The 22,706-nt window shown below is 47.5% G+C and overlaps 2 protein-coding genes across 4 annotated transcripts; both read left to right on the plus strand.

Annotated features, from left to right (window-relative positions):
* The first annotated feature begins 815 nt into the window (after positions 1-815).
* On the plus strand, positions 816-4,557 carry LOC148674293 (interleukin-1 beta-like). 2 transcript variants are annotated; one of them, XM_088624316.1, is made up of 7 exons: positions 816-951; positions 1,417-1,468; positions 1,884-1,926; positions 2,254-2,473; positions 2,871-3,044; positions 3,293-3,429; positions 3,814-4,557. In XM_088624316.1, exons 2-7 carry the CDS (start codon positions 1,425-1,427, stop codon positions 4,033-4,035), a joined length of 840 nt encoding a protein of 279 aa, XP_088480442.1. In that variant the 5' UTR covers positions 816-951; positions 1,417-1,424; the 3' UTR covers positions 4,036-4,557. The 2 variants fall into 2 exon arrangements, with proteins under 2 accessions (XP_088480442.1, XP_088480443.1); XM_088624317.1 differs by lacking the exon at positions 816-951 and adding an exon at positions 978-1,014.
* A 991-nt stretch (positions 4,558-5,548) lies between these two features.
* Positions 5,549-22,446, plus strand: ckap2l (cytoskeleton associated protein 2-like). 2 transcript variants are annotated; one of them, XM_088624319.1, is made up of 10 exons: positions 5,549-5,752; positions 7,083-7,149; positions 7,766-7,832; positions 8,379-9,535; positions 10,191-10,380; positions 12,116-12,271; positions 16,250-16,307; positions 17,697-17,847; positions 19,392-19,653; positions 21,532-22,446. In XM_088624319.1, the coding sequence occupies exons 1-9, from the start codon at positions 5,707-5,709 to the stop codon at positions 19,648-19,650; spliced, it is 2,151 nt and encodes a 716-aa protein (XP_088480445.1). In that variant the 5' UTR covers positions 5,549-5,706; the 3' UTR covers positions 19,651-19,653; positions 21,532-22,446. The 2 variants fall into 2 exon arrangements, with proteins under 2 accessions (XP_088480445.1, XP_088480446.1); XM_088624320.1 differs by lacking the exons at positions 5,549-5,752; positions 7,083-7,149 and adding an exon at positions 7,206-7,424.
* Positions 22,447-22,706: the final 260 nt, after the last annotated feature.

The raw sequence follows: 22,706 nt of genomic DNA on the forward strand, positions 1-22,706 counted from the left end.
CTGTGAAGCGCTTTGAGTGGAGTGTCTAGAAAAGCGCTATATAAGTGTAAGCAATTATTATTACACATAATAATATTATTACACAGAAAACAGACCTGAGAAGGACACATCCCAGCAGAAGGAACAGGTCAGTTTTATAAGACGGATCGGTGATTATAAATCGAGGGGAGAGAAATGGAGATCACAAACAGAAACATCCCGGACTTTTCTCGATAAGAGTAGTGAGTTATCCCGGTGTCCGGGCCACATTCCCCCCTCGGCCTTTACCATGGCCTCCAGATTGTCCCCATGTATGACTGGCTTGCACTTGCCCTGCGTGTACTCTGCCTTGCGCTGCTTGCCGGGTCGGCTCCGGCTTCCCGTGACACCGTAAAAGGCAGTTAGGCAAATGACATTACAGTATATATAGTATAATGCTGAAACCCAGACCCAGTCATGGAAACTCTGTCAGTCTGCCAGCTGACATTGTTAGTATTTAACTAATTTCATCCATATATCCCGCGCTATTAATAACTCCATGGTTCGTACTGCCTCTCCATGCCACACCAGAGCTGAGAACCGACAGATGTCCTGCAAAAGACAGAGTTTAAAAATATTTCAGACACCTATAGTAGGAAGCTCTTAAACCAACATGTACAAAATAAAAATAAAAACAAAATAACAAAATAAACAAAATAAAAACGAAGTGTAAAATAATTTCGCAGCTTTATTGTATCTTAAAGGTAATTTCGATTGTTTCAATAATTTCAACTCTCGTGTACAATCCAGTGTTTTCTGGCTAATTACAGAATTTCGACAGTCGAATTTCGTTTTCTTCCGCTTTCGGGAGCGGAAACCCCATTTTCCTAGAGCCGCGGGTATAAACAGGCGGATCTGCGGTGCGCTGGTCAGTTCCCGAGTGTCTGAGCTGAACGACACGGAGTTGACTTTGCCGCTGGAAGACAACCTCAGGTACCGGCAAAGAGACATTCCTCTGATTCGGGCATAGGGGTAGAATCGCAGAGCTGAAGTCGGGTAATGGGCTTTAATGGAATATTTGTCATCTGTATGTTAGTGTGAAAGATCCGCTGTCAGTTCGCAGGGCAGAAATGGTGGCGCTGCGGCGCTTTTGGAAAAGCTCTTGAGCAGAAACAATTCAACGACTCGTTTGCGCGACTTTACTTGAGGATGCCGAATCGCGGGTTGTTGTGTTTTTTATATTTCTAGAAATATTGGGTTGGAACGAGTTCATGAATAAGGAAATCAATGCAGTTTTGATATTTTTTAGTTACTGGCTGATGTGTAATATATTTGTGTAAATGTAGACAAATATAATTTGAAATGTACTTTTTACGGAATTACAATATATATGCGATGTGTATGTTTAAAGATTATGGGAATATATGAAATGTCAATGTGTTTTTTCTTGTGTTCTAGGCGCAAACATGATGTGTGACATCGAGTTCGACTTATCCTTGGCTTTAGAAAGGTGAGGGGATTGATCGCACTCCTGGCGCCGGGAACCTACAGCACTGAGCTCCGTCTGAGTGGAGACTCACCTCCGCTTTCATAGGCAAAGAACAAAACCGTGCAGAACCAGCTGTGTTCTTGAGTGTTTTAAAGTGTGATAATAAAAGTAATTATATTCATGTGACACCTGAAGCCTTGAAATGCTCACTTTGTAATGACTAAAAGAGTATATTATGTAACCACGATTATTAAGCGTTTGCTATCTACTGTCTATAAGAAAGTAGCACAGGACTGTTGAAAAGGCTCAAACAAAAGTGAACCTTCATATGAATTTTAAACAATGATTTTTTCAAAACCAGACGGTAACTATGAAGATTGTCATGTTTTATTCTGTGGGTTTGTTGTAATTCATTACGAAACTGTGTTCTTTGCAGTGATCCCGACATGACGGAGGTAGACTGCCCTCTACCGGCCAAGGTGAGGCGCTGCATGTTGTTCTCACGGGGAAGAAATGAACCGATGACGCATGTAGACGAGAGGAGTAGCGAACTTCATCGAGTATTTGGAACAAGGGGCAAAGATAGTTATTGCTGCATAGCTGTGTGTGCGCACAGAGTCATTTATATACTGTAGCGGCTGACGCGTTTCTGGAGACATGTAAAGTCGTACTCCGGTGTCTATTAGCGGCAGTTGTACACTGGAGCCGAATTAGTCCAGACGGAGCCGGGAGTCTAGTAACCGCTGCCCACACACACGCAGCAGGTTCCTGGTCGCTGACTGTGCGTTTGCTCCCCTGTCCTCCAGAATCACGGCCTGAGGGATGACTCCTTCTTGCCCAGAAGGCGCTGCCTCCTCAGCCCTGGGCTGGAGCTGGAGGTGGAGTCTCACCCTCTGCACAGCTTTCGCCACGCCGCCACACTCATCGTCGCCCTGGAGAGGATGAAGAAGGTGCAGGAGAAGCCGCTGGGGACAGAGTTCACTGGGGACACCCTGTTCCACTTTGTGATAGAGCAGCTGGTGGAAGGTAGGAGGCTCCTACACAGCCGGTCTTTCCCCACTCTGCTGTGTCTGAGGAGGAGCAGACAACATCCTGATGAGGCTGATGTTGCAGTTTACTGGCAAAGATGTCTGATTCAGAAATACTTGAGGGCAGCGTGGTGGTGCAGTGGTCAGCATTGGTGCCTCACAGCTCTAGAGCCCGGGGCTCAATTCTGGACCTGGGGTGCCATCTGTGTGGAGTTTGTATGTTCTCCCGTGTTTGTGTGGGTTTCCTCCCACAGTCTCGGGACACACTGGCAGTTTCATTGGCCTGGTGTGAGGGTGTGCATGTCTGTCTGTGTGCCCTGCGAGGGACTGGCATCCTGTCCAGGATGTACCCCACTTTACTCCCTGACCCGAGCTCTTGTGTCTCTGTCCCACAGAGGTCTGCTTTGACCAGCAGTACCAGTTCAACCCCACCTTCACACGCCGGACCCAGGACCTGGCGCACAGCATCGCCGATCAGCACAACAAGAGCTGGAAGCTGAACGAGCTCCCCAACGGAGCTGCTGAGCTGCTGGCCATCACTGTGCAAGGCCCCAGCTCCTCCAAGAAAGGTGAGTCCCTGCGACTGGCCTCCTCCTCAGGACAGCTGGCCAAGCCATTCAGGTCCAGTGCTTCTCAGCCCTGCAGACACAGGACAGCTCTTCAGGACAGGACTGTTCACACCACAACATCAGCGTCCTGTTGGAAAGACCCTCTGTATCCGTGATGACAAGGTCCTACACACAAGAAGTGACTAGAATTAGAGCACAGATTGGGCGGTATGGCAGGACTGACGTGCTCTCTCCTTGTGTGCCCGCAGTGTGGCTGAACCTGTCCACATACGTCTCGCTGCCTCCAGTCTCCTCTCAGTCCCAGCCAGTGGCCCTGGGCATCGGGGGCCGCAACCTGTACCTGTCCTGCTCCGAGTCCGAGGGCAAACCCATCCTGCAGATTGAGGTAGGAGCTCTCTCGCTGCGGTCGGCTTCTTCTCTTCCTCTCTCAAAGCGCAGTCGAAATCAGAAGGTTTCGCTCCTTGTCTTCACACTGGCAACTCTCCGCATGTCTGTAAGCAGCGGCAGGATTGTGCAGCAGCTCCAAGCAACTCGGTTTTGACTTCTGCCTCAATCAGACAGTTGAAATGAGCATCAGCTGTCACCTTTCTGCTGGAGAGGTTTCCTAGTGCTGTGTGTGAAGGTGCACATTAGTGTCAGGCGATGGCAGGGCTCTGTGTGTGCTGGTCCTCTGGTATTCTCTCCCGTGAGGCTTGTGCACCAGCTGCCCGTCAATCCACACTTACCGGCGCTCAGCTCTGACTGCTGCTCTCGCTGTCGCCCCCCTCAGGAGATCCTCAACAAAGAGGACCTGAGAAGCATCCGCTCCGGCAGCACCGCGGCCCGCTTCCTCTTCTACAAGACGGACAGCGGCGTCTCCTCCTCCACCTTCGAGTCGGTCAACTGCCCCGGCTGGTACATCAGCACGGCCATTGAGGAGCCCTGCCCAGTGGCCATGTGCCACCAGCACCCCAACGACCGCATCACCAGCTTCATGGTCAAGCAGCAGTGAGGGCTGGCCGGCCCCAGTGCTCACCAGCGGGTCTCGGGCTGGGGGTCCCAGAGTCTCAGTATGTACCAAGTACAGAGAGCAGCGCGGCCAGCTTAGGTGTGAATCCCAAAGTTTCAAGCTCATTTTCCAGCCTCTGGGAAATTGTGGCCCGAGAGTCACAGAGCGTAAATACATAATGTGTGTTTGTTCAAAAGCAATGAAGAATTCATATTGAATTAAATTTTAACTTTAGTGTTCGAAAAGATATTTATATTGCGTCTAAGTGAAGTTCTCTATTCATTTGACATTTTATGGTGTGTGACGTGACGCTGTTTTATTTATTTAGTCATGTCAGTTAAATTTGTTAGCTGGTATGAAGTTTGTTCAGACTGCTGTACGTTAACTGGCTGAACGTAATGTTTACATCATGTAAAATTACAAGGCTGCCATGTACACAGTATTTAAGTTGTATTTATGTGCTATTTTTTATATATATTTGTAACTTTATATTATGAACCTAATAAAGCCCTTCAGTATTTCAAAGCACGACTCTTGCTGTTGTTTTTCTGTTTGTGATCTCCAGTTCTCTCCCCTCAATTTATAATCACCATTCTCCCTCATAACACTAACCTGTTCCTTCTGCTGGGATGTGTCCTTCTCAGATCTGTGTTCTGTGTAATAATAATAATTATAATTGCTTACACTTATATAGCGCTTTTCTGGACACTCCACTCAAAGCGCTTTACAGGTAATGGGGATTCCCCTCCACCACCACCAATGTGCAGCCCCCACCTGGATGATGCGACGGCAGCCATAGTGCGCCAGAACGCTCCCCACACGTCAGCTATCACTGGGGTGGGGAACAGAGTGATGAAGCCAGTTCAGAGATAGGGATTATTAGGAGACCATGATTGGTTAGGACCAAATGGAAATTTGGCCAGGACGCCGGGGTAGCACCCCTACTCTTTTCAAGAAACGCCCTGGTATTTTTAATGACCACAGAGAGTCAGGACCTCGGTTTTACGTCTCATCCGAAGGACGGCGCCTGTTTACAGTATAGTGTCCCCGTCACTATACTGGGGCATTAGGACCCACATGGACCGCAGGGTGAGCACCCCCTGCTGGCCCCACTAACACCTCTTCCAGCAGCAACCTTAGTTTTTTCCAGGAGGTCTCCTATCGAGGTATTGACCAGGTTCAGACCTGCTTAGCTTCAGTGGGTTGTCAGTTGTGAGCTGCAGAGTAATATGACTGCTGGCATATCAGAGTGTAGCAGAGTTATAGTCCTTCTCCCCATTTAGCTCAAACCTACAACAACACACAACTACTATACAACTATATTTGAAAACAAAGTCAAAACCGGGTTTGGTTTAATACAGAAGGAGTTAACAGTATAATAAACATGTTGTTTCAATGTTACCACGTTTCGAAGTTTTACGGTAATAAGATTAGCCAATCACCATCCGAGAATCCAAATACATTTCATTCGTGCAGCTAATTGGTCAGTTCAAAGGTAAATTCACCAATAATACAAGGGGGCGTGTTTACCCGGAAATTTGATTGTTAGACAAACGGATTATTTTGCTTCTGACTTGGTACAAGAAGAAGAAATTTCATCTGTAAAATTTTCTTTTTCATGCTAAAAAGGTATACCGTAGGGTACTGACTTTGAAAACGAAATAAGGTGCAGAAATGGACGGAGACGGCGACGGAGCTGTCCGTGTGCTATCAGCTCAAGGTATTCTTTTTATACATCCGTACATTTTCTTACCTTATTATTATTTATAACGTGGTTGTGGTATATTCATTACTCATACTACTTGTGATCTTGTATCGTGTTCAGAATGTGGTTGTGGATTGCTATGATGTTGTGAAATAACAGGTGAATCGCAATGAAATCGTCTTGAGAGAAGCCCCTAAGGTTGTCGTGTGGAACCAAGGGTCGTAAAGAACACGGATCAACAGCCGATATTTATTTTACATGACAAAATCACTAATGGAAACATTCATTGCCATTATAATACGTAATTCCCTCGACAGCCTTTCGATACCTTTATGGAGCTGCATGTTAGATGCGCATTTGCTCGCTGCAGTAATGATTTCCCTTCGCGCTGCCTTGACGTGGGCTGTCGCCCTGTTTCCAGTAATGAAACACTGAGAGCTAGCTGATACCCACACAAGGCCCATAGCAAGAACAACCATCACCAGGACGGTGCTTATTTAGAGTTTACAAAGTGAGATCACAGTGGCATCGTGTCCGCTCGTGCCAGCTTAATCCGGTCATCGTTTTGCACCAAAAAGCTCCTTCCTTCAAGTTTGGTTTTGGGGTGACATAAGCAAGCATTCAAAGGGTATAATCACTCCAAAGCACAATTTCTCACCCTTTTTTAGCACAGCGCTTACGGCTCGGAGAGTAAGAATCACCAGAGCTAGAAAAGAATATGACATTGGAAAACAAAATATATTTGTGTAGTATTATGACCACAAAACATCACACCTCATGGAAAATAATACAGTAAAACGTTGGCCACAATAAGAGAACAAGTGATAATAAACTATTTTACCCAGATTATCATGAAAATATCGGCAACATGCTGAGGAGAGGCAGTTCTGTATGAAATAGTCTATCAAAGCTGCACTGTACCCGGTGGTTTCGGTGGGCTGTGTGCCCTTCATGCTTTTTAGACATCGGTCACAAAGCAGGACATTATAATATTATAATGTAATTATAATATGGTAATACTTTCCTGCATCACCAACATGCTTGCTTAACAAATGCTGCAGAACAGCTCGTACAGAGCAAGAGTTCTGATCTTCTTGTCAAGAAGGTTGAACACGAGGAGGGCTGTAACGAGGGCAGCTCGTTAGCCCTAACTTTCTTGTTTGGCTGCCTTTAGGTAATTGACCCAGTTTCCAGCAGATGGAGCTGGGAAGGCTTTTCTGTTGTAATTTTGTGCAATACCTGAGTAAGTGAGTGGCACTGCACTTGTGTAGTATATCTTTGTAGTGCACTGAAAATGCGTTTGTGTGTTTGTGTATGTGACCTGCTTTTTTCTTGTGGTCCTCAGAGTCGCGGGAACAGAAGCTGAAGGAGTATTTGGCTGCAAAGGGGAAGCTGAAGCCTCCGAACCCGAAGTAAGAAGCTCTTGTCTGCCTTCTGGGCCCCGTTCGACAGTGCAGCTGGGTTTGTGTCTTCCAGTCTGACCCCCTGCGTGCCTGCCAGGCCATCGCCAGCCCTGTCCTGTCCACCAGCACTGTAAACGCATCTGTTACTGGCTCAGTTAAAGCAGGACTAATCAGGTCTGCTTTAATCAGTGTTTAAAGATGATGCTCTTGAGATCGGAGTTGCTCACTTAGTGTGGTGTGTCCTTGGTTTGAGATGAAACTCCTCAGCAGTCATGCAGACCCAGGTAAAGTAAGAAAGAGACGGCTGTCATGGCTACAATATTGGAAACGCAAACCTGACATCAGCTGCTTTTACACGTGTATATCTGGTGCAAACAAGATTGAATACAGATAACTGTAATTAACAGCCGAGCTCCTTCTCTGACTGGCCACTGACCTGAGGATTTACTGTGGTGTTTGTATTTGTTTGGGTGCATGTCGCATCTATTGTCAGTCCATCCTGGTGTGGTTAGAGGTGTGGGGGCGGGGTTGTGTCCAGGGCAACTGATGTCACACATTCTTTCCTTAGTGTTCGCTGTATTGAAGCTCTGATGCACTTACTTCTTTGGTTCTTCTCCTTGCCCAGACCCTACCTGAGGGACAATATGGTCAGACCCAAGCAGCCCGTTGACCCCAAAGCAGGGACAGTTCCAGTAAGTACATGAGCAGCCTTAGGCCATCAACGTCATCACCTGTAAATTTCATCCATCCATTTTCACTCTGCTTTTCCTGGTGAGGGTCGCGGTTCACCTCTAGATTCTAGCTGAAAATAGTTGTCTGCCAATAGAGGAAGAGCTTTCCATCATCTTCTGTACTTATTCTTCTTATTTTGTCCTGCACATGAGATATGCCCAGACGTTCTTTATAAAGATTGCCATATTGTAGCCTACCCGCATGGGACTTAGCTATTAAAGCAAGTTATTGGCAGCTGGTGGTGGCAGCAAGTACTCTTTAAAAGTCCCGGGCTACAGCCACATCCCAGCAAGAGGGGTAATGATTGAATCTGGGTCTTGTATAAAAAGGACCGTAGTTCCTTTAATGCATGGCAGAATGGGTGTAATGGCTAATTCCTTCTGTGGATATTTGAAAGTTTAATAGTGGTCATGGTGATGTTTTTCAGATGAGGTATAACAGATATAATGACACATGGGTTTCATTTTCTCATGCAACCTGCTTTTATTTTCTTATGTACGTTTTAGGCCCGGAAGCAAAAAGAGAACCAGCCTCCACCATTTAGACCCAAAGGCACAGAGAATAAGCCGCCGTCCACAGCTGCAGGAACCAGAGCCCCCACTAAGCCCGTCCCTTACCCAGACAAGACAGCACAGAAGAAATCCGCTTGCAACAATACCATTGCTAAGACTGCCAGGCCTGTCAAGACCAATGCAACACAGAGCACCACTCGCAGTAAGCCTGGCCTGGATAGTGCTGCACCAAAGACCTCCCAGTGCAAATCTATGACTCGGGCGCCTATACCCAAGACCGCTCTTAATAAACCCAACATTCAAAGTGCAAAACCTGCGACTGTTCCAAAGAGCACTGTGCTCCACTCTGCTTCTGCTAAGGCATCTTCCAGAATGAGTGCCAGTCAAGCTCCAGTTCAGCTTGCCACCAATTCAGGTCCTGCTAAGGCAGCTCGTCGGGAACTCGCCCAGAGGAAGCCCCAGGTCCCTAGTGCCAGAGGGGCCCACAGCTCCCGGGTGGGCATCAGGATCTCGGCTCCAGGGGCCTCTCAGGGGCCTGCTAGCGTGCAGACTGGCAGCACGGGGGAGACCCAGCTGGAGGAGCTGCAGCGCCGGCACTCTGCATTGAAGAGAGCTCTGGGGCGGGCTGCGTCTGTAGGGGGCAGAGAGCCTGGGCTCTCTGGAGCGGACAGCAGCGATGCCCACAGCAAGGCTAAGGGCAGCAGTCCCCTAAAAACCCTTGCCGCGAGACGGGAGAAGCCGCGTGCTGTGCCGGCAGAAAGCCGGAGGAGCCAGAAAAGCAGTGGCGCCACCGAGGTACAGCAGCCAGGTGTGTGTGGAGCAGCTGTGGGTAATTCCTGGCGGACGGGGGCGAAGGCTGCAGGGGTGGGGCAGCAGGGCATCAGGGGTGGGGCAGCAGCTCCTGGGAGGCGCCACACGTTCGTGGTAAGAGAGCCTGTAGGCAGAGGGCAGCTCCCACACCGCTGTGCTAGCAGCTTCTCGAGCAGGAACACTGCGCCCGCCCAGGTGGCCACCAAGTCTGCCCAACAGGGCCAGGACCCAGGGCCCAAAAGACAGGAGCCAGCAAGAAACGCCACCATCAGAGCTGGCACCAGCCGAACCGCTGCGGAACAGGGCTCGACGAAGTTAACCAAGGCGCAGGAGGAAAGGATGTGAGTGTCGCTTCACAGCTTCTTGGCACCTTTTTCTTTTATAGTTTGCGTTTGCTTTTAGAAATTCTGGAGGGCTCTGTGTGTAAGCTTCATGTATATAGACAGGGAGTCGGAGATCGGGAGGGGATGATTTTTATTGAGCAATGTGTGTAGTCTGCAGAATGAAATGGCCACTGCCAGAACAGAACATATGATCTGAATGCTGGCCTATAATAGAACCTCTTTTTACTTTTGTAAGCAAACAAATCAGGCCATAAAGGGTTGAACACTCCCCCCCCCCCCCATCAATAATTGCTAAAGTACAGGCTGTTGGGTTTGCACAGCTCTTTGGTGACAAGCCTGTGGATTCTGTGCTGAGAACGGCAGACATTGATTTCCTTTGTGGTGTTAATGCACAAACCGAAGCACAGCTAACAGCTGGTTGGTTCTCTAATCATTTAAACCGACGCTCAAGGACCAGCCAGCAGCTGATTGTGCAGTTTAAGTTGCATGTGACCTCACTAAATGAGAAATTTGATGTGCACAGTTCACAAGCCTGAAGTATTGGATGCTGCCAGGCAGGATGCATTCGGGTCCGGTGACTCGGTGCTACCAAACCACTAGCGGGCAGGGTCCACCTCCATCTCCGCTTGCGTTTCCTCTCCCGTCCTCCCAGGCGGAGGCTGCAGGAGTGGCGCGAGGCCAAGGGCATCGCGTACAAGAGGCCGCCCATGCCGACGCCGCGGAGGTCGGTGAAGAAGCCGGCTGCTTCCCGGCAGTCCTTCTGGAGCGCCATGGAGGAGGAGGACCGCCTGGGGAGGCTGGCCGCGGAGCGCATCGACGACTGCCTGAGGCTGCTCCGGGAGGTGAGGCCGGCACCGCGGACGCCTGTTCCCAGCAGCCTTAAGCGACGTAAAAGGAAGTGACTTTAATCCCCCCTTTTAAAAAGGAAAGGGTTTCCCATAGCTGCGTAGTCATGATTTGAACATTCCCCTGTTGCAACACTGGAAATGATTTATTCAGTGGACACTGAAAATTACACTTCTGTTGCTTTTATGTTCTGGGAAAGTTAGAATGGCCTTTGAGGTCTGGCAAGAGCCAAGTATTGAACGGCGCAGCAGCCCAAAAACTGCACTGAATCCTTAAAGTTTGTCACGGTTTTAACCCAGCACAGTGAACACGCATGCATTGGCCAGTAATTCAGTTTATTTATGCTAAGGGACCACTCTGACAAAGGACAGCAATGGATACTGAAACACAATATCTAGTGCAACTCGGCAAATAACTGCCATTATTCATCACCCGGAACAATGTAAACAACATTTCTAGCTTGAAAAAGTTATTTGATAGAAGCCACAAACTTGGATTTAAATACACAGTTCCATTTTTTCAGCTGTAGGTTTCCAGATTTTTTTCAGGCTCTCGTTGACTGTTTTAAGCCTAGGTAAGGTAACGCCTCTTAAAGAGTTTTGTAGGCCCTGAAAAGGCAGAATGTACATGCTGCAGCCACCAGAGGGAGCCAGTGATATGTTCTTCTGCTTAGTGAAAATGGTAGAAACCTCAGGTGTTGCTCACGTTTTTCATTGAGTACCTTTGTAGCACATTTACAGTCACTTTAGTTACATTATACCAACATACAATGTTAATGACTCAATCAAGTAAACTACAAATGTGAGGAGGGCGTCATATAAATGTGTACATACTGGTAACAGTAAGAGATTGCAGATATGCATTGATTCAGTAGGTCTGTAAAAACTCAGAGACAAAATTCTTACTGTTAATTTGAAACGAAAACTAAGTTGTTAGACCAGATTTGCTTGCTTTCATTAATAGTCTCTTTCCGTTGGTAGTTGGTAACATTGAGGGTGTTTAATATATTTTGTTTCCTTGCACGGCATTGTATGTCTAATTTTGTGCTTATTGCTGCATTGACACCAGTTTATCAGCTCCAGACCTTACCAGTCCTCAATGTGGCCTTTGCTGTTAATACAGGGTTGTCATAAAACCCTGTTCGCTATCAGACAGAATGGAAATTTTAAACTGCCCGTGGACTGAAAATAATTAATGCGTGAATCGTGACACTTTGCCAACATAGCGTGTGGTAAACTGAGATTACAGATCCGCTGTTCGCCGTTTCTGGGTGTTGATCAAACCAGTGGAATAACTGATCACTAAAACTAGTTTCAGACATTTCTACAGGTTTTATAATCTCCTAATAACATAAAAAGTCACGTTATCCTATTATTAACTGCAAGAAAACCAGCAGCACAACATCATGAATCTACATTGGTTCATATTTGTAATCAGTAAAAACAGCCATGAGCTCTTTCCCCTTCAGAACATAGAATAATGAATAATTAAGCCCCAGTCTTCACTATAGCAAAAATGGAACTCTTCCTTTGCCGTTTCAGTTTAAGGGTGGTTTTAAAACCCGGTCCTGCCTGAAAGCGTCTGTGGGTGAAAACGGGGTTCTGCGGTAACCTGGCTCCTGTAGCACCTCGCCCCGATTGGGGGGGCTCCAGGCTGCGATCCCGCCACTCTCTCGTCCTCTCCCGTGCGCTGCTGAACCAGAGGCTGTGTCTGTGTGTCCGTCTCTCTCAGGGCCGCGAGTCCCGGGAGGTCCTGGCGGTGCTGTCCCAGGTGCCCTCGGTGGAGAAGTTCGCCATGTACTGGGTCTGCCGGGCCCGGCTCATGGAGCGCGACGGCGACTGCGAGGTGCTGGCGCTCTTCGAGGAGGCGGTGCGGGTGGTGCAGGAGGTGAGGCGGGGGGGGAGAGACTCCGGCACCTCTCCTCTGTAGCGAAGAGGGGCTGTAAGACGGAGGACTTGAGCTCCGATTCAAACAAACTTCCCAGCAGTCCTGTTTGCCAGCAGCTGTATCACGGCTGGCAGCCCACTGAAGCTCAGCAGGAGTGATCCTGGTCCGTACCTGGATGGGAGACCTCCTGGGAAAACTAAGACTGCTGCTGGAAGAGGGGCCAGTAGGGGGCGCTCACCCTGTCATCTGTGTTGGTTCTAATGCCCCAGTATAGTGGGGGACACTATACTGTAAAAAAGGCGGTGTCCTTCGGATGAGGTGTAAAACAGAGGTCCTGACTCTCTGTGGTCATTTTAAAATCCCAGGGCGTTTCTCGAAAAGAGTAGGGGTGTTACCCTGGCGTCCTGGCCAAATTTCCCCCCTGACTTTACCAATCATGGCCTCCTAATCCCATCTCTGAGCTGGCCTCATCACTCTGCTCTCCTCCCCACCGATACCAGGTGTGGTACATTTTGGCTGCCGTCGCATCATCCAGGTGGATGCTGCACATTGGTGGTGGTGGAGGGGAGTCCCCTTTACCTGTGAAGCGCTTTGAGTGGAGTGTCCAGAGCAATAATAACATTATTATTAGTAGTAGTGTTTGTGCAGCTGTGCAGAGATCCACTTTATAAGAAAGACTGCTGGAATATTCTTCCCCGTGTACTGTCTTCTCCCATAACGACACAGTGGGCAAGCGCCAGTGTTTCTAGGAGTGTAGAAAATAACAGTTAGACAGGAGGCTAAAAAGAGATGCTGAACTTCTCCATTCAGCAATGCGTTCACATCTTGAATGAATAAACTGCTCATAATTAGAACCGAACCACAAAGCTGAAATTGTGATAGCATTAGTGTTTTAAACATGTAGCCATTCAGTCACTTCCTGGAAGAATCTTTCTTACGTGCCACTGCATAAGCAGTGGCACGTACAACGTGTGTGTTGTGGGAATTTCAAGTAAGTAAGATTAGCTCTTATGTAGATATTTTTCTTGGAACTAAAGTAGTTGCAAAATGTTCTGATCACATAGTAGATATGTGTGCACAAGCTAAAAAAACTCGTAACTTCTCATAGAAGGACCCTGAAGACATATTCTCATTGAATTGTTTCCAACAGCGGTAATTGCTCTCTTACTTATGCCCTCTCCCTCTCCCTAGAGAGGGCATGTGTGATTTCTGCAGTGCAATAGGTCATTGATGGAGGCTCTACGGCCGAAACATTGTGTTTTCTTTCTTCTCTTTTCAGCATGGAATAAAACCTATTACTTGTTCCTTTGCAGCCTACGCATGCTGACGCAGCTACCCACCTGAATCATAATAATAATAATAAACTTTATTTTATATAGCACCTTTTAAAGGTGGCTTCTCAAAGCGCTTTACAGGATGACAATAACAATAAATAAGAAGACTACAACAATAAATAAGAAGAATACACAAGATAAGACACAATTACAATTACAGCAATACAACAATAATAATAGAGGAGACCGTGGAAGGTGGTACTAAGAAGAGCAGAGGGGTGAAGAATGGAACCAGTTAAGTAAAGGCTTTTCTGAAGAAGAAGGTTTTGAGTCTGGATTTGAAGGAGTTTAGAGAAGTTGACTCTCGGATATCCTTGGGCAAGGAGTTCCAGAGTTTGGGGGCATAGCAGGAGAAGGCCCTGTCGCCCATACAATGTAGACGGGCTTGGGGCACAGTAAGGAGAGCAGAATTTGAAGAGCGGAGGTTGCGAGGTGGGGAGTAGGGCGATAATAGTTCAGACAGGTATTGAGGTGCCAAGCCATGTAGAGCCTTAAAGGTGAGCATGAGGATTTTAAAGTCTACGCGGAATTTGACCGGAAGCCAGTGCAAGGACTCCAGGATAGGAGTAATGTGAACACTTGCACTAGACCTGGTCAGGATTCTGGCTGCTGAATTTTGGACATACTGCAGTTTGTTCAGAGAAGATTTAGATACCCCAGCGAGTAGAGCATTGCAGTAGTCAATTTGAGAGAATACAAATATGTTGATCAGCTTTTCAACCACAGTTTATGATAGCATAGGGCTTAGTCTTGCGATATTTCTAAGGTGAAAAAAATATGTTTTGACAGTATGCTGTACATGTGGGTACATGTACAGCATACTGTTGGTTATGTTATAGTTAACTGTTGGTTAATTGATGGTTATGTTTTTTTTTATTCATTTCAAAAAGGGGGAAGAGCTGAAATTGCTGAATCACTAAATTGAACTTGCAATTAAATATTGTAGGGGGGGGGGGGGATGCAGACTATGATGCCTACAACAATCCTGCGTTTTAATGTATTAATTCCCAGTTGATTGAAGCATGTTCCCCAAGTGCATATGACCCAATCAGATTTCGTTTTTTAATTAATTGCTGATGACCTGAACCAGTGATGTTGCTTGCTCGGGTACAAGCTGAGACAATTGGCCGTGGTGTGGCAGGATTGAGTCTGGTCTGTGCCGCTAGTCTACTGGAACTGGGGCTCCTGGCATTGTGGTGAACGGCTAACAGAGCATTTCTAGCATCTGTTGGCCTTTAGTAGGCTGTGTTTGATAACACTGGTGACAAAAAAAAAAGAGGTCCTTCGGCCCCGTTATCCCATTAGAGAGTTCGTATCTAATAGATCCCAGGATAAAATCCAGCTGTTTCTTGAGGGGAACCAGGATCGAGGTCAAACGGAACCCCTTGGGCTGTGAGAGTCTGGAACAAGCCATGCCTTCCTGATGCAGTCACTAAGACTTGCTTGAGACAGGATGTGTAATGCAACACATGGCCCGTGAGAGCATCAATGGCCTTGGCTTCTAGGAAACGTGGAAATGACACAAGTTGCTGCGCATGGGTCCTGTATGTAGATCAAAACAGTGCGAGCACATGCTGTCCTTCCTGTCCTAGTGCTCGGCACTGAGAGCAGAGACCTGAAGTTCCCTTCTTTAAGAAACATTAGCTCAAGTGTCCTGTCATTGCTAAACGGACATGGGTTTCCCATTAGGGTCATTGTCTTTATTCACCTGTTCATGAAATGGGTTTTGCTACAAATTGGAACACAGTTCAATACATTTGGCAAAATCATACTTTATAATTTTGGAAAATGTACAAACTATAATGACAGCCTGTGCTTCCTCATGTTCCAACTCCGAGCCCTGCGCCATGAGTCTTAAAAACCCAGTTAGTTTAATAAAAGGAGGTTGTGAATATTCTTATCCATGTAATTTATCCCAGTCCGGTTTTGTGCCAAAGAGCAGACAGTGAAGATATTTCGCAATAACTATAACTTTTAGTTAGGGAGCCTCTGGAGATGAAACCAAACCCAACTAAAAGCTTGACTTCTGTCCTGTCTAAACAGCTGAAGAAATGCTCTGGCTGCTCTGTGGCTAGATACACTGTTAAAGATTTTAGATGACCACCACCACAGCCCAGCTGTGCTCTTTCTGCATGCTGATGTATTCATTCTGTTGGCTGTTACTGGGGGAAGAACACTGCAGTTTCGAACAGCTGGAAGTTTTGAACTTCCAGCACCAGAGGAAACAACCTGATGTTTAGCAACTTTATCGGAAAACATAAAATGCCTCAGGGTTTGTAAACAGAGTAGCTTACACAAGAAAATGATTGTTCCTCCAAGATCACAACGCACAGCAATGTCAGACACACCTGAAGAAGGCTCCACGGCCGAAACGTTGTGTTTTTTTTCTCTCTTTTTTTTCAGCGTGGAATAAACCTATTACTTGTTCCTTTGCAGCCTACGCATGCTGACGCAGCTACCCACCTGAACTACTACTGTCAGAAATATTCTGTTTAACTCTTTCCATCTTTCTTAAGATGTCTAATAGACTGAAAATCATCCCTACTCCACAGTGCAGTAGATTCTCGGCATTGTGATTTTGATCGCTTGTATTTTGATGGCCTAGTGGTTTGTGGTTAAGTGTTGTTGTTGTTGTTTTTTGTAGCCCATTGAAGAACTTCGGACCATAGTCTTTGAGATCCTGAAGAAGAAGAAAACCATAAGTAAGTTGTTGTCCTGTTAGCTAGGAGCTGAAGTGCTCTTTAATGTGTACAGTGCCAGAAGAGACAGTTGTCCCCGTATAGTCTGTACAGTGAAACCTGAGAATGTTCTTGAGAATCGTTTTGATTTCTTTGCTTTTTTTGTGCTTTCTGTTCTATCAATTGTTTGATTCCCCTAATAAAAGTCTGTGTATGATAACAGTCAACAGATAAGTTTAAAAAATAAGCAGATGAAAAACACATTGTGTTGAAAATATCATTTTAAACTGATTAGTTTGGGTTTTTATATTTCTGGAAACTTATCCAGTTTTATAACTGGAAGCATTTACATGTCCGTGGCACAACTGACCAATTCTTGTCTGTGGACACAGCATGGAATTCAGAATTCAGATCCAAAGCAGTATTGGCTCAGGCCTTCACATTCTTTCCAAAAGCCTTTCCAGATGAAAAGCATTTCCATGACTTCCCAACAAGATGATAAAAGCCCCTAGGCGAGTTCAGTCTGGTTCAGTAAGTGTGTGTATTGCCATAATTATTGAAGCAGAGGAAGCAAGAGGGCACGCAGGCTGTGCAATGGTTTGTGCTTATGGGTTAAAATCACAGAGGGTCTTGCTGCTATTACTCCTGTACTAGCTCTCAGTCACTGGTTACCTGTCACATATTGAGGTATTTTTGCTTGTGTGTAAATTCCTCCAGAACTCTGGCCATGAATTACTGTTCATTTTGCTGTTATATAATGTCCCTAGGTACAACTTAAAAGGCAACTCTGGTTTAAAATGGAAATTAACATGAAGTATATTATCACTTTATTGGCCGTATACAGTTTCTTGTATCAGGAATCTGTCTTTTGGAGTACCCCAACTTGCTTTCCATGAGAGACACAGACGGGGAGAGAAGCTTGGGGTCGGAACACAGGGTCAGCCATTTATACGGCGCCCCTGCAGCAGTTGGGGTTAAGGGCCATATTATGATGCATTTCAAATACATTATGGTGTCATCTATTAGTTATATTAAGTCTTTGATCTTTGTTTTACATTGGATTTGTATTTTACAGTCTTCCAGCTTCAGCCTCCTTCACTGGCACTAAACATCCAACAGAAATAATACAGATAAATTATATCTGAAGCAATAACGTTTTGCATTAAAACTCCAGTCATCAAAGAACATAGTGCTGCTCCTGCAAGATTACACTGGAGGAGGCCCAAGCACATCCCTCTTGTTCTGTTGCTCCCACTCTCTGAAATTCCCTTTTGTGTCCACATTACTCCCTACCGTTCTTTCAAGTCTAGGTTATGGATCTGTGTTTTCAATTCCCATTCTCTCTTGAAAATTGTGTTAATGTTCAGGGTTAGGGCCTGACTGCTTATGGTATTTGTCTATTGTTGGTGACAGCCGAGACAGACAAGGAGGGGGACCAGAGTGAAAGCAACATTCCTGGGGTGCCAAGAAATGACCCCGTAACCCCCAAAATTGTTGGAGCGAAGATCCGAGGGGCCAAAAATGGTTCATCTGTCGTCAAGTACAAGATCACGGCCACACCAGGGTGAGTCTCATCAAAAACCAGCTTTTATTTCTGTTTTTTTTTCCCCAATCATTCTTTCAAGCTTTTTCTTTCTTTAAAGAAAGGCTTGTGGGTTCTTTGCTCTTGTCAGGTCTTGCTTGAGGTTTAAGTTGGGTCCTGTGAGGCTGGAGATGGCTGGTTTGAATCTGTGCTTTGCTGTTAGCCAGGGTTTCCTCCTGGCTTCTGTGGCATGCTGGGTAACGGCATACCTGAGCCGTTGTCAGTGGGGGCTCCATTGGTGTCCATCGCCCACGGAGATCAGCTGTGTGCTGTGAGCTCGCAGTGTGAAATGAAGCAGATGGCCTGGTGCTGTAGGGTTAGGGTCTGTGTTGGCATCTGTCCTGCGATGGTATGAGGGTTTTCAGTGCAAGTTGATCAAGTAGGTCAGGGTGTCATGAGAAGCTACTGATCTTGAGTTAAGGAAACGTGAATGAGTGGATGCAGTACAAGGGAAAGCCTGGCCCCTGGCGGGGTGAGAGCCGTGGGGTCGTGGGGGTGAGAGCCGTGGGGTCGTGGGGGTGAGAGCCGTGCCCCTGGCGGGGTGAGAGCCGTGCGGTCGGGGGGTGAGAGTCGTGCCCCCGGCGGGGTGAGAGTCGTGCGGTCGGGGGGTGAGAGTCGTGCCCCTGGCGGGGTGAGAGTCGTGCGGTCGGGGGGTGAGAGTCGTGCCCCTGGCGGGGTGAGAGCCGTGCGGTCGGGGGGGTGAGGGTCGTGCCCCTGGCGGGGTGAGAGTCGTGCGGTCGGGGGGTGAGAGTCGTGCCCCTGGCGGGGTGAGAGCCGTGCGGTCGTGGGGGTGAGAGCCGTGCCCCTGGCGGGGTGAGAGCCGTGGGGTCGTGGGGGTGAGAGCCGTGCCCCTGGCGGGGTGAGAGCCGTGGGGTCGTGGGGGTGAGAGTCGTGCCCCTGGCGGGGTGAGAGTCGTGCCCCTGGCGGGGTGAGGGCCGTGCGGTCGGGGGGGTGAGGGTCGTGCCCCTGGCGGGGTGAGAGTCGTGCGGTCGTGGGGGTGAGAGCCGTGCCCCTGGCGGGGTGAGAGCCGTGCGGTCGGGGGGGTGAGAGCCGTGCCCCTGGCGGGGTGAGAGCCGTGCGGTCGGGGGGGTGAGGGTCGTGCCCCTGGCGGGGTGAGAGTCGTGCGGTCGGGGGGGTGAGAGCCGTGCCCCTGGCGGGGTGAGAGCCGTGCGGTCGGGGGGTGAGAGTCGTGCCCCTGGCGGGGTGAGAGTCGTGCCCCTGGCGGGGTGAGAGTCGTGCCCCTGGCGGGGTGAGAGTCGTGCCCCTGGCGGGGTGAGAGCCGTGCGGTCGTGGGGGTGAGAGTCGTGCCCCTGGCGGGGTGAGAGTCGTGCGGTCGGGGGGTGAGGGTCGTGCCCCTGGCGGGGTGAGAGCCGTGCGGTCGGGGGGTGAGAGTCGTGCCCCTGGCAGTGTGAGCTGTGCTGTCGGGGGGGTGAGAGTCGTGCCCCTGGTGGGGTGAGAGCCGTGCGTTCAGCGGGGGGGGGGGCATGTGTTCAGGGTGAGAGCTGTGCTGTTTCCCGTGCTTGCAGGGGACGGCAGCAGCAGCAGCAGCGGGACCCGGTCCAGCTGGACGGCCAGGAGCTGCGGTTCTTCACGCCCGTGCGGCGTTCCCTGCGCATCGAGAGAGCCGCCCCCCGATACCCCGCCGCGCTGCAGGAGCGCGATACCTGCGTGGCATCCCTGCAGGAGCTGCTGGCGGAGGAAGAGGGGTCCGGGCCGCCCCTGTACGTCTACCGCGAGAACGAGGCCCTGAATGACCAGATCCACATCGAGCTCCTTGAGTCCTAACAGGTGATCGTGGCCGTCTCTCAGACCGCCTGCAGTACACGACGGGGGGTCCAGATGTCGACAGCCACTCAGTCTTGCATACTTAATATTATAGGCTTTGTTCCATGCTGAAATGAGAAGAATAAAAACAAAGTTTCAGCCATGGAGCCTTCTTCAAAGAATTTCATAAAATAAATACTGCTGCAAAGACAGGGTCTCATTACAAACAGATGCTAGAATATAAACCATCTGCCACTACTGAAAACAATAATAAATAACATTTGTAAGGGAAATTGTCCATAAATGTGACAGCAGTTTCTTCTCTTAAATAAATATAGCCTACATATAATTTATGGACAGCAGCTACATCACCTTACAGCTCACAACTGGAAACCCACTGAAGCTCAGCAGGTGTGAGCTTGACCAGTACCTGGGAAAGCTGAGGCTGCTGCTGGAAGAGGTGTTAGTGGGGCCAGTAGGGGGTGCTCACCCCATGGTCTGTGTGGGTCCTAATACCCCAGTATAGTGATGGGGACACTATACTGTAAACAGGTGCCGTCCTTACGATGACGCATAAAACCGAGGTCCTGACTTTCTGTGGTCATTAAAAATCCCAGGGCGTTTCTCGAAAAAGAATAGGGGTGTTACCCTGGTGTCCTGGACAAATTTCCTCCTGGTCTTCTACCCATCATGGCCTCCTAACAATCCCGATCTCTGAACTGGCTTCATCACTCTGTTCTCCTCCCCACTGAGAGCTGGTGTGTGTGAGCAGACTGGTGCACTATGGCTGCCGTCGCATCATCCAGGTGGTGGTGGTGGAGGGGAGTCCCCATTACCCATGAAGCTCTTTGAGTGGAGGGTCCAGAAAAGAGCTAGGAAAGTTTCAGGAATTAAATAGAATGTGTCCCTTTAGTTCTATAGGTTTCTGTTTGTCAATGAGGACACCAGGTGGAGGAAATACTGGACTGTCGAAACTGCCTTCCTATGGTTTCCGCCCATAATCCAGAAACATACTTGTAGGTTAACAGACCTCTGGGAAAATTGGCTCTAGGCGCAACTGTGTTTGTGTCTGGTGTCCCATCCAGTGCGTATCCTGCTTTGCAGCCTTGCTTGCTGGGATAGGCTCCTCCACACGCTGAACTGGGTAAAGAGATTAGAAAATGGCAGCTCTGGGACTGAGCAGTAAAGGTTTTTCAGGTTCCGAAGTGCTTGGCTGGTCTCAAACAGACATTTTGCTTTTAATGCTTACAATTCATTTCACTTCTTCCCCAAGACTACTGAAACATTCTCTAAAATGCATGTTCTCACTACCTTGATTTTCAAATCAGAACAGTACAGAACAGCTGTAGAACTCTACAGTACAGCTCATGGCATGGTAGTCGTTGGTATGGTGGAGTGTAAGAGAACAATTGTATAATATAGAAAAACAAAGGTGTAAGCATATGTCTTTGTTTGGAAATAGAAATGGTAAATGAAATCACAGTGGGGTAAAGGGAGGAAAAAAAGACTTTAGGAGTCTTGTTTTGTTTTTTGGGGGTAGGGGGGTAGTTACTACAAGTGTTATAATGAGAGTGGGATTGAGAGGTGTTGAATATTTAAATCTGAAAAATTAAAAATACAGGAATAAGCTCCTGAGCAGTTAAATGAAAAGGTCACCATTAAATTATGAAAAGTAATCTAAATCATTGTTGCAAAGGAACAAGTAATAGGTTTATTCCATGCTGAAAAAAAGAAAGAAAACGCAACTTTTCGGCCATGGAGCCTTCTTCAGGTGTGAGGGGTAAATCATTGTTGTGTTCCTTTGCAGCTCCTTACTCCAACTTTGCTTGAAAATGCATTGCAGAGCTATGGCTGATTCCCACTGTAAAGATTTTGAATAACCACCTCTTCCTTATTCCCCAGCTCACCAGGAAACAAGGCAAGACTGTGCCCTCGGCAGGATGCCGGTTTACCGCAAGGCACAGGGACATACAGGGGGAAAACTGGGAATGCAGTTCACCTGGACATCGTGTTTTGGAGGAAGACGGAAAACTGGCATGGCCACAGGAGACCATGCATACTCCATACAGAAGGTACTCTGGACTCGAGCTGTGGCACAGCACCACTAACTACCACCCTGTCAGTCAAATGCAAGATGATTTTCGTTCTTCAGATATCTGTAACAAACCAATAAAAAAACAACAAATGCTAACTTGGGTTTTAAGCTCCTATGCTAATATTATATAAGTTTATAGTACACTATTTAAAATAGGTTTATTGTCAAGATCAATATAATAATATTATGTGAAAGTAGTGCTCTGACTTTATGCATAGTGAGTCTCTATTTTGAATGATTCACAAACAGTATTGCTTCTGCTGCTGCTTGTCATTTCTATTGTGGTGGCTCCCGGCTTGCAAATGGCAAAAGATCTCTTACTCAAACTGTTCATCGCTTGCAGCCTCTGCAATGGGGCAGGTTTAGGGTGTGCAGGAGTACAGCTTGTTTACATACAAATTGGCAGGACATCTGACGTGGTGCTCTACACCTGGCATTCGCACACAAAGAGCATACGTGTTTGGTGGCTGTTAGGGTGGAGGCAAATTTGTGATATGGGTCAAGTTTACAAAAACATAGATTACACATTACTGGTCCATCTTAACTATGACCCTTATGACCATGTGCTCCAGGAAACTCGGGTCAGAACGAAGAGGCCCACACTGTGGGCCAAAGAAAGGTCGGCTAGGAGTTTTTTTTTTTGTAAATTGTAAATTACTATTCTATTATTATTGTAGATTGTTAAAAATGAGGTGGAAAAATAAATATTATTTCCAACTGGATCCAAGTTATCTCTTTGGTTTGTATTTGCTAATTACAAAGACAAATTAGGTTGTTTTTATTTTTACTTCTGCTTCATTCAGGATGTATGGCTAAAAATGATAGTGTTGAATACAAACATGTTTTCCTCAGAATTGCGTGTGAGGCAGCTTCCTGGCAAAACTGGAGGCTCTGAAGTAATAAATTTATTCCTTGTTTTTATTTCTGAAATTTAGCCAAGTTTTGTTCAAATGCTCACATAATGGCCGAGATCAGTTTGTCT

This window comes from Lepisosteus platostomus, chromosome 3 (assembly GCF_059453375.1).
Source record: "Lepisosteus platostomus isolate fLepPlt1 chromosome 3, fLepPlt1.hap1, whole genome shotgun sequence".
Classification (NCBI taxonomy): Eukaryota; Metazoa; Chordata; class Actinopteri; order Semionotiformes; family Lepisosteidae; genus Lepisosteus; species Lepisosteus platostomus.

Bases quoted from the DNA above. Each gene is read 5' to 3' on its own strand.
- ckap2l (XM_088624319.1), top strand. From the start codon at position 5,707: ATGGACGGAGACGGCGACGGAGCTGTCCGTGTGCTATCAGCTCAAG. The intron at 5,753-7,082 runs GTATTCTTTTTA...TGTGGTCCTCAG, and splicing joins CCGTGTGCTATCAGCTCAAG to AGTCGCGGGAACAGAAGCTG. The intron at 7,833-8,378 runs GTAAGTACATGA...TGTACGTTTTAG, and splicing joins CCAAAGCAGGGACAGTTCCA to GCCCGGAAGCAAAAAGAGAA.
- LOC148674293 (XM_088624316.1), top strand. From the start codon at position 1,425: ATGATGTGTGACATCGAGTTCGACTTATCCTTGGCTTTAGAAAG. The intron at 1,927-2,253 runs GTGAGGCGCTGC...CCTGTCCTCCAG, and splicing joins ACTGCCCTCTACCGGCCAAG to AATCACGGCCTGAGGGATGA. The intron at 3,430-3,813 runs GTAGGAGCTCTC...CGCCCCCCTCAG, and splicing joins AACCCATCCTGCAGATTGAG to GAGATCCTCAACAAAGAGGA.